The 11,137-nt window shown below is 46.3% G+C and overlaps 3 protein-coding genes across 3 annotated transcripts; all 3 read left to right on the forward strand.

The window, feature by feature from the left end:
• Positions 1 to 1,234: 1,234 nt before the first annotated feature.
• LOC133890516 (acidic endochitinase-like) lies at positions 1,235 to 2,406 on the forward strand. Its single transcript, XM_062330908.1, has 2 exons — positions 1,235 to 1,761; positions 1,861 to 2,406. The coding sequence occupies exons 1-2, from the start codon at positions 1,271 to 1,273 to the stop codon at positions 2,261 to 2,263; spliced, it is 894 nt and encodes a 297-aa protein (XP_062186892.1). The 5' UTR covers positions 1,235 to 1,270; the 3' UTR covers positions 2,264 to 2,406.
• A 2,914-nt stretch (positions 2,407 to 5,320) lies between these two features.
• Positions 5,321 to 6,626, forward strand: LOC133925003 (hevamine-A-like). The gene has a single exon (XM_062370787.1). The coding sequence runs from the start codon at positions 5,454 to 5,456 to the stop codon at positions 6,360 to 6,362; it is 909 nt and encodes a 302-aa protein (XP_062226771.1). The 5' UTR covers positions 5,321 to 5,453; the 3' UTR covers positions 6,363 to 6,626.
• A 1,712-nt stretch (positions 6,627 to 8,338) lies between these two features.
• Positions 8,339 to 8,812, forward strand: LOC133885792 (ferredoxin, root R-B1-like). The gene has a single exon (XM_062325541.1). The coding sequence runs from the start codon at positions 8,339 to 8,341 to the stop codon at positions 8,810 to 8,812; it is 474 nt and encodes a 157-aa protein (XP_062181525.1).
• The last annotated feature ends 2,325 nt before the right edge of the window (positions 8,813 to 11,137 follow it).

Here is an 11,137-nt window from a genome sequence, read left to right on the forward strand (position 1 = left end):
CCGAGCACTTTCTTCCCGGTACTTAGACTCCGTGAATCATCGGAGAACTGGGATGCTCGGGAACCACTGACTGTGACCCCGAGCACCTTCTCCCGGGACTTGAGCTTTTCTCATCCCTCAGGAGGGACCTCGTGGAATGGCGCCATGTGGCGGATGGCTGGCCGGGCCTCGGGACTCAGGGACCCCCGGTTCCTGATACACCGACACAAGTGTATGCTCATGGGTCTTGAGTACCCTTGTCTTTGGATCATCAACTTGTAGAGATTCTTTACCCAGTGATCTTTTCTTTGAGCAGCAGTTTTTCATCTTTTCAGGGTTATTTTTCTTGGTACTAGTGACTTAAACACTCACATACTCATGTATTTGAACGGGTCTTGAGTCCCCTTGCTAACTAGACTATCATCTTGGAGGATAACTTTGTCCGGTATCCATTTTCTCTAGTTTCTTTAAAAATTACGAGTTTTGAGCACAAAGACATATGTAATGGTTTTGAATGGAACCTATGGTTCATATTCCATCCGTGGAGTTACATTGCCATGGAACTAATCTTCTTACTTTGTCTCTCTGATTCTTTTGCTTCCACTTGAATATTTTGAGATGCGTTAGTGAGAAATAAGAAAATATCATCTATTTCAAAAGAAAATTGTTGAGACACCTATGTCTCTCTTGATGAACACAGTACAAATATAGATCCAAATAAGAACACAAGAACACAGATATAGGGTGAAACTTTCTTTTTTATTACTTCTTTTTTCTATCTCTTACAGTGGAAAAACTCATTATGTATATAAAAATATGGAAAAAAAATCCTTAATCTTTAAAGGACAAGTTTGATAAAAAAGAAGTCCGCACCAAGAAGTACACGACGAGGGGTGTCTGGCACGGCTCCACGACAGATACAGGAAAGATGCAATTTTTTGTCGCGTGGGCTGTTGTAGTTCAGTTGAGTACGGTGGAGCGTTTCAGATTCGAACTCGGCTTCAGCGATCATTGTCGATCATCAGTACGAGTAAATTTAATTATGGAAGTATATCGACGCAAAGAAATGTTTATGCATCTCGGCTTTACTTAACCGCAACTACTCACGGTAAATTCACATTGAAGTGCGGATGAGCCACGGCACGAAACCTGCTCAAAATTCTCAACACTACGTCCATATTACTAGCGCTAACACTCTCAAACCGCTATAAAACGAGACCCGACTAACCACACTTCGCCAGCCATCACGACTCAAAGAGCATTCCTATAGCTAGCTGGGCACGGTCAAGCCATGGCAGACCGAGCTCTCACTCCCTTCCAGCTCGTTTCCACCCTCTTGGTGGCGCTCCTCATCACATGCCACGCCGGCGGCATCGCCGTCTACTGGGGCCAGAACGACGGCGAGGCGTCCCTGTCCGAGACGTGCGCGTCCGGCAACTACAGGTTCGTCATCCTCGCCTTCGTCTACAAATTCGGTAAGGACCAGACGCCGCAGCTGGACCTGGCCAGCCACTGTGACCCCTCGTCGGGCGGCTGCACGGGATTGAGTAAGGACATCCGTTCGTGCCAGAGCCGCGGCATCAAGGTGCTGCTCTCCATCGGTGGCGGCGACGGCAGCTACGGCCTGTCGTCCGCGCGGGACGCACGGCAGGTGGCCGCTTATCTGTGGAACAACTATCTCGGCGGCACGTCGTCGTCTCGCCCGCTCGGCGAAGCCGTCCTTGACGGCATCGACTTCGACATCGAGCTCGGCGGCGCCAAGTACTGGGACAACCTCGCCAGGTAAACTCTTGCGGCCCTACTCGTCGTTACACACGTACACTTGCACAGTCGTGTTAAGTGCAGTATGCCCACCTGGCCGGATGCCATGCGCGCATGCAGGGACCTCAAGAACATGGGCAAGAACGGCGGCAAGGCGGTGTTGCTGAGCGCGGCGCCGCAGTGCCCGTTCCCGGACGAGTGGGACGGCGGCGCGATCAACACGGGGCTGTTCGACTACGTGTGGGTGCAGTTCTACAACAATCCGCCGTGCCAGTTCAGCGCGGGGCGCAGCGCGTTTCTGGACGCATGGAAAAAGTGGGAGTCGGTGCCGGCCGGACAGATCTTCCTGGGGCTGCCCGCTTCCAGTGACGCGGCCGGCACCGGGTTCGTGCCCGCCGGTCAGCTCACGTCGCAGGTGCTACCGCTCATCAAGGGCTCGCCCAAGTACGGCGGTGTCATGCTCTGGGCCAAGTTCTACGATGACCGTACGGGCTACAGCTCCGCCATCAAGAGCCACGTCTGATACTGCAAATTGCTCAGCAGTCGGCAGGCATGCAAGCTTTGCATGCGTTGTACGTGTGTGTTGGTCGTAGATTGTAGATCGTTTATCTTTGTGCATGTTCGTGTTCTAGTCTCGACTTACCAGAGCTGGAGACTGTACTCTGTAATACTACGTGTGGGTGACGAGACCATGTTGGTGTTGGGGTTGTGTTCCAGATTCATTTGTGTTGTCACATGTAAAACGTATCACACGATTAAATAAAATAAAATATCAGCTTTGCTATTTTTAAATCTTCATCCTAGGCCTTTGGATCAACAAATAAAGGAGATATCATTTGTCGTTTGTTTGTGCTACACTTAGTGTATTGAGAAAAACCCATGTCATACTTTCAAACTGACCACTTAGATTCATCTACTTGTGTTATTTTATTTCATCTAAATATAGTCGGATATTTCCATGTAAACATGCATTTCTTATTTTGTGAGGGAATAACTAAACTGATGGAAGTGTGAGCTTGCAGGGACAATTCTCATGTACCATGGATGATCAATTCACCAAAACCTAAGCCGTTGAATAAAGTGGTTAATCAACTTATAACTAGGTGGATTGACGCCCCTACGCCGCGCTCGGTTTTTTTTTTGCACAAAGCAAAACAAAAGAAGACTAAAAAATTAGCTTCACCAATTTTAAGTATCTCAATATTTATTTATGGATATATCAATATTAACACATTCATCTAATTATGGGGAAACACTGGTACTTTCATGCATGCACATAATATTAGCATGTATACGACAGTAATACAAACTTAACTAAATTTATTTCATATTTTTTTAGTTTTAGATATTTTTCCTATACATTTTAGATTATTTCAGCAGATTTATCAATATAACTATTATTACTTTCGCCATTTTTCTGGAATTTTGAAAAAAATATGTACATACACATATGTATATGTATACATGTGCGTACATATATGTACCTGTATATATGTATGCACGCATACATACAACTCATATGAACAGTACTATAGTAACTTGAGCCTAGATTCACTCTAATTCTTAGCCCTTTAATATATGTAATAGATTTACCGCTTTTAGTCTTCTCATGTTTCAGACTGGGTGATGAGTTGACTATAGGCTAATAAGACTTTTCTAAAAGATATCACATGGAGCCCATCTTATTGCCGCTTGTAAGTGGGGCGCACATTAGAAGTTTGATGTCTCAAGAGAGATCTCTGACATAACTGTACGTGTTACGTCGTCGCTGATATGTAAAGTTCACTAAGAATTAGCTCAAGTGTTAATAATAAGATCATTTCGTAAAGTTACGTTAGAAAAGCCGTACCGTAATATCTCACCAGAGAATGTCCAGTCCCTAATTTAACATCGTTCTTGTGCAGCACTGGAGCACATAGTATTGCCAAGCTAAGCTCTTTATACACCTGCGTATTCACCTAAGTGAGTTGTAGGCACAGTGCTTTTTTCTCGATTACAGCGCACCCGGCCATCCTTTGTCACACGCTCAGAAATAAAACCGCAGTAAGAGAACTACCGTGTACACTACTGAACGTTGCACATGTTCAGAAATTCAACTGTGGTGGTGGTCGCCATCTGCTTTCAGTTGAAAACGATAGCCACGAACCTGCAAATCAGCTCATTAAGCCAGGCTCAAGCGATTTCCTTCGCGGACGAGATTCTCATCGTGAAGAGATTTTCATTCCTTTTATCACTCCAACAGTTTCTCTTTACGATTTCATTCACGACGGGATTCTCAGGGCCATTCTCTTCAGTACGGGATTCTCTCTTTTTTCCCTTCACGATTCCCTTCGAAAGAAAGCTGTCGGAGATGAGAGAAAATAAAAGAAATGGGAACAGGGAAGGGAATTGGAAAGGGAACGAAATGAAGGGAATATGGTTGGGGATTTTGTTCCTTTCAGTACTCCAACGGTTTTCCTTCACGGTTCTCTTCACGACGGGATTTTCAGAGTTATTCTCTTCAAGATGAGATTCTCTCATTTTTCTTTGCGATTTCTCTCGAAGGAAAATTATTGAAGATAAGAGAAAATAAAATGAATGAGAATGAGAAAAAAACGAAAATAAAAAAATAGAAATAAAGAAACGAATCGAAAGGGAATAAAAGGAAGGGAATATAGCACGTGAATCGCCACTCCCCATTTTATTTCGCTGCTGTTGCTGCACTCGGCATCAATGGGAATGTATTTTTCAACAAGTTGACGGGAGTGACAGAAATGAAAGGAGGCCCAGTTCGTTCGGCTGGCTGTCCATTCCTCTGTCCAGGCGCACTATAATATTGGATCAGTCTCCTTACGTACGTGCAGGCCCATCTCTTAAAAGTCGTTAATCGTCGGATCAGCGCCAGGTTTGGCAGCGTTTTCTGGCTTACCCGCCGAGCAGTACGAAGATGCGCGAGTGACATGACGTCGTGTTGTTCATCAAACAGTTCTGGGCTTGTCCACTTCACTGTCTGAACTGATACGTAAGATCCGGTTTGCGTATAGCGAAGGAAAGAGCATCCAGTTCCACAATCTCGCCCGTGACACGTTGGACCCCCGTCCTTTGGTCGATAACTAAATTATTTGCAGTTTCAGAGCTTGTGGGCCTGTGGCAACGGATAACGAGCAGCGGAATCACCTCCCTCCGGGACTAGCACGAATGTGAACATGGTTGCCAACTTGCAGAGGTGCGGGAGAATGCAATTGCAAGTATGCACTCCGCGACGGCACGATTTCATATTTGCATCAACGGAAACGCACTAGCTCTCGCGCACTGAGCGTTTCTGGGTTCTGATTTCTGAGCCGAAGCAAGCGTGGAAATTGGAAGCGAAATGGTCGTCGCACTTGGCCGCTGGATCAGTGGAAGCAGCTCTTCTCAAACCGATGACCCACTCGTATTGGTTCAACGGTCAACCACCGCTGAGTGCCAGCTGCTAGCATGCACGAGTTATTGACAGTGCCCTGCTTTCGATGACAAGTCCCAAATTCCGACCACACGTTGCGCTATCTCGATCTTGCCCGGTCCACTTGTGATGGCGAGCACACCTAACGAATGATGAATCGTAGTGAGAACACAGCTGCGCCGCTGCAAGTTGCACACCACGTTGCTCAACGGATTGAGCTATGTAAAGAGCAAGAACCTCCAAGCATAATCCGTACTTCATAAGACTACGTATTAAGAACTCGAAAACCAAGATGGCAAGAAGCGATTCGTTTCCGGCAATGTTGTTGTTCACGGTGGTTGCGCTGGCCGGGCTAGCCGCCGGAGCGCGCGCCGGCGACATCGCGATCTACTGGGGCCAGAACGGCAACGAGGGCACGCTGGCGCAGACGTGCGCGACGGGCAACTACAAGTTCGTCAACGTGGCATTCCTCCCCACGTTCGGCAAGGACCAGACGCCGGTGCTGAACCTTGCCGGCCACTGCAACCCGGCGACCAACGGCTGCACCGGCGTGGGTGCGGACATCAAGTCGTGCCAGCGCCTCGGCATCAAGGTCCTGCTCTCCATCGGCGGCGGCGGCGGCAGCTACGGCCTCTCATCCACGGGCGACGCGAGGAAGGTAGCCGAGTACCTCTGGAACAACTACCTCGGAGGCACCTCGCCGTCGAGGCCCCTCGGCGACGCGGTCCTCGACGGCATCGACTTCGACATCGAGAGCGGCGGGAGCATGTACTGGGACGACCTGGCCAGGTTCCTCAAGGCCTACTCGCGGCGGTCGGGGAGCAAGCCGGTGTACCTGGCCGCGGCTCCGCAGTGCCCGTTCCCGGACGCGTCGCTCGGGCGCGCTCTCACCACGGGTCTGTTCGACTACGTATGGGTGCAGTTCTACAACAACCCGCCGTGCCAGTACAGCTCGAGCGCCGGCGTGGGCGGCCTGGCGCGAGCGTGGGCGCAGTGGACGTCGATCCCAGCGGGGCGCGTGTTCCTCGGGCTCCCGGCCGCGCCCCAGGCCGCCGGCAGCGGGTTCGTGACTGCGAGCGACCTGGTGTCGCAGGTGCTGCCGGTGGTGAAGAACTCGACCAAGTACGGGGGCATCATGCTGTGGTCGAGGTTTTACGACGGGCTCACAGGGTACAGCGACGCGGTCAAGTCCCAAGTGTGAGCTATGCTTGTGTCAGGTCAGGCGTGTGATTCACATGTGTCCATGTGCGTGCGTCGTGTAAGATCGAGGACTCTACAGAGAAACGTAGACACAGCGAGAAGGGTATGCAACGAGCATGTCTCTAGAGATCTCTCTGTTGTGTGTTTTTATTTTTTTTAAGGAGAACTAGAACTTCATTACGCAGCTTGTTCAGGCACATCACCTATTACAATGGCAGCTATAAAAGCTGGTACTGACATGTCCCAGTGAGATTCATCCCCTAAATTCTTACCAAACTTTGCTAACCCATGAGCAGCTGAGTTACAAACTCGTTTGCAACGCGGGATCTTGCACGTCTGAAAACATGTTTCCAATAGAAACTTCATGTCACGAACGAGCACTGCATAAGTTAAAGCATCAGGCTCTTTCCTCTTAATTGCTTGGACTAGAAGCTGGGCATTCTATTACCAAATTACCAATTCCCAGTTGCAGTGCCAGATCGATAGCCTCCACAGAAGCATATACTTCCACTGAATTAGCACTATTAACAACTTGTACTGACTCGGCTTTGGCAGAAATAAAGTGACCCGTGTATTCACGTATAATAATACCCCATCCACCACAAGATTCACCCATATTATAAGCTCCGTCAATATTAATCTTAAGGATTTGGCTAGGAGGCTGCCACTTTTGCGGAGGTTGTAAATCCTATTCCTTTTCAGCTTTAAACAGTTTCAAATACTAAGCAGTGTGGCACTGAGACTTGTAGCAAATATTGTTTAGAGAATTTGCGGGGTCACCCTCTCTGATTTTATTTCTATTGTCCCACCATATCCACCAGAAAACAAAAATGAGCATGTGCTGTTCAACTGGGAGCCGAACAATCATTTTGGTAACTTCCATTGCTGAAGTGCAATCAACCATCAAACATCTCAAATTTTCCAGTCCCAGCAGTCTCCAACATGCTCATCATTTGATAACTCTCTGTGGTATTTTGGCAGGCTGTATCTCCAGAATGAAAGTCTACTGCGATCAGTCAGTTGATTCAATGAACTCTAAACGCCATTATTGTGGCGACAAATGCTGCGTATTAATCCGGAACTCTGTCGCAACGTTTCTGCATTCAATTCACTGAACTAGGTTGAGGCAAATGGAATATTCCACTAGCCCTTGCCTACCCACGAGATATTAAGATTGTTCATTTATGTTTAGATTCGTGTCAAAGAGGTATACGAAAAAGGATCGTAAGATAGTAAGATAATCAATAGATGGATAGATATCCTGTGAGGAGAATAAACGAATAACAATGTGTCCACCTTGTTGTCTTTCCGTTTAGGCTTAGCATTTTCGTGGGCATTACTTGCCGTCTCAACCCTGAACAAATAGGCCTAGGAGTAACAAGAACAGAATGCTCGCATCATTCTCTACCTGTAACCTCTATCTACTGCACTCGGGAAGGCCTTAATGCCATATTGGCATATCACAGGTCCAATCAGGATCCGATAGCCTCGTGTCTCGCCGATCGGGCCCTGCTACAACCTCAATTTCTGGCCCTTTGCCCTTCGAGGGGCCGTCACGTGACACATGTTCGCAAAACTTAGCCGAGCCGAGTATGCAACCAGGGAAGCCAGCGCGACACCTGCTTGCTTTCCACTTTCTACTGGAACCTTCGACTCGTCACCAATGGTCGTTTCCCAAGGGCATCAGCCAAGCGTAATCGAGGTTGCTTCTGGTGCAGCTCGGCATCTGGCACACGGCTTTTAAATAGCGTGTCCAGTGCAGTCCTCATGTTCTACACGGTCCAGTGTTGCCCTGAAACTCTTGTGCTCGCTCATCTGCATCACCTTAAGCAGGCACAAACAGTTACATGTTGATTGGTTCCACCGTACCCTTTGTCGACCCTTTCTTGTTTCTGATCATTACATGTCGATTTCGTCTTGGTAAAATTATGATCTTATTTGTTGTCATCACAATCTCGAAGGACCATCAGTATGGCAATGATGGTTGCTCCAACAATGTACTACGCTCCCACAACCGGCTCCATGCGGTGCAGCACCTGCGCTCCGCTGATCAAGACTAATGGTCCGACTCCGTGCATCACTTCCCCGGCGCGATCCATGAACCTCGCCTCAGGCACACGGGTCTCAAGCAGGTTCAAAACATCAGCGGCGGTCGTGCCCGTGCACAATGTGAAGCTGGTCGGGCCAGACGGCTTGGAGGGTGAGGTCGACGTGCCCGAGGACGCGTACATCTTGTACGCCATCGAGGCGGCCGAGCTAGAGCTACCCTTCTCGTGCCGGGCCGGCTCGTGCTCGACGTGCGTAGGCAAGCTGGCATCCGGCGAGGTGGACCAGTCGGAGGGTTCATTCCTAAACGATGAGCAGATGGCCGAGGGGTACGTGCTCACCTGCATGGCCTATCCCAAGGCGGACTACATCATCTACACCCACAAGGAGGAAGAAGTACACTAGGTTGGGTCCGGTTAAACTTCTGGAGTGGTTACGAGTGTTGTGGCGTGTTCTGCTTCTTGGTTTGGGTATTCAAATCCAAATCACACACATTTGTTCAAACTTTGGCTATTCCAACATGGCACGTTAAGAGAGATTACGAAGTTCTAGACTTGTGTCTGTGACCAATATTGATTTGTGATATTTCGACAACGAAAACCCCATTTCTATTACTGGGTAACGGAATAGTTCAATACAAATCTTACAGAAAAGCTAACCAGCAAATGCAACAACGACATAACTAGGAAAAAGTAACCAGGTGAGAACCAACTACTTGAAGCATAACAAAAGACAGGGGCAGAAAGGCGAAACAAATGCATAAAACATCTATAAATTGCCTAGAACATGAAAGACCTAACTTAAGTCAGATAGCAACTACAACTTCAGCAAGGCATCTGTAGGGGAGATCATCATGAAGGTATGATCAAACTTCTTCATCCTCTGTCTTATACTCATCCTCAACCTGTGGAACACCAGGGAGGCGCAACAGTTGATTGCTAGAGGGGGGAGGTTGTGCATCATCAGGAAGCATGAGGAGTTGGTTGGGGGGGGGGGGGCGGTGAGCCTGACGTTGCTCCAACAAAATCTAGTTCATTGTTGCCAATAGACCATGAGCGTCGTGTAGAAAACCATCTTTGCTCATCTCTTTGAGGAGCTCTGCCCAAGAAACCAAGAGGGAACATGCATAAAAAATGATATCAGCAGGATCACATAAGAGCTTTTTGTCAAAAAAAAAAAAACATCCTATTCTGAGTCTTCCAAATGGCCCAGCAAACAATAGCTAAGCCAGTGGTGGCAAAATCTTTTCCCATTGGGAAAGTAGTTATTAATCCACTTATAATATTGAGCTAGCGAATTGGGAATAGTGGGAGCACCAATAAAAGTTCCAATAAAACCTCAGACCACCTTAGCAATAGGGCAGAGAAAAAACAAATGATTAATAGTCTCAGACTGAGTACAGAAATAATAGGATGGATCTCCACTCCAATATCTCTTAAGCAGATTATCTTTGGTTAACATGTCATCGTGCTCCATGAGCCATAAGAAAATTTAATTTTTCAGAGGAATTTTGGCCTTCCAAATATGTTTAAAAGGAAGGTGAGGGATATCTTTAGTTAACCAATTAGAAATATACTTAACACTAAAACAACCTTTCTTATCCCATGACCAAGAAACAGCATCATCAGAGCAACCAACTCTAACAATTGATAACCAACTGAGAACCAAATTCCATTGAGATTGAAGTTCCAGAGTAAACCATCTTCTGAATTCAAGGCACCACTGCATATTGTAACAATCAAAGACAATAATAAATTTTTTATTGCAGATGGAGTAAAGCACAGGGAACACTTTAGTGAGGGAATTTGTGGTCAGCCAAATGTCTTCCTAGAACCTTGCATTTTACCATTATCAAACAAAATTTTTCCTCCCTTGAGGCAAATATATTTAACTTTGATATAAGTCTGCCAACAAGGAGAATCACTAAACTTTTGCTTATCCTCAATGATAGAAGAGTTATGTAAATATTTTTTTTCTTGACAATAGACTGCCACATCCTATCCCTTTTCTCAAGCCTCCACCACCACTTACAGAGAAGGACAATGTTAAATTTAGAAACAATTTTAACACCAGGACCCCTTTTTTTCTTAGATAAACAAAATTTGTCCCAATAAACTAGATGGTATTTCTTTTTGGTTCCACCACCTTACCAAAAGAACTTCTTCCTATCAATGTCAATCATTTTAGTGACAATTTTTGGCATCCAATACAATAACATTTGATAAATGGGAACATTTGAAAGACTAGCATTGATTAAAATGAGTCTACCACCCATGGACAATAAACGCCTTTGCCAGACATCAAGTTTTTTGAGAAATTTATCCTCCATTTTCACCCAGTCAATAAGATAGAGTCTGCTAGGGCTTATTGAAAGTGCATCTAGGCTCCTTGTGGGTTTTGGATAATTGATGACAAATGATTAAGGGACTAATAGCTTTATCAAGTGTATGAATAGGTTTTAGTCCTATTAAAAAAGGATAAAAGAAGTCAATGACTCTAAAAAAAAGCAGAAGCGACATGAATAAACTCATAGAGTCTAACTCGTGTTTAATTTGAATTTGAGTTTTAGGAACATCGTACTATTAAGAGGGATGCTTTTTTTTTAGTTTTCGTAGTGTCTTAGTGCTCAAAGTATTTTGTGAAAATCAATTTTTTGAGAGACACCATCACTCACAAACACCGGGAACATAGGGCAGAATTGTCTGGTTCCAGAGTCTCCGGGTTGGTCCG

The sequence above is a fragment of the Phragmites australis genome, chromosome 1 (genome assembly GCF_958298935.1).
Source record: "Phragmites australis chromosome 1, lpPhrAust1.1, whole genome shotgun sequence".
In the NCBI taxonomy this organism is placed as follows: Eukaryota; Viridiplantae; Streptophyta; class Magnoliopsida; order Poales; family Poaceae; genus Phragmites; species Phragmites australis.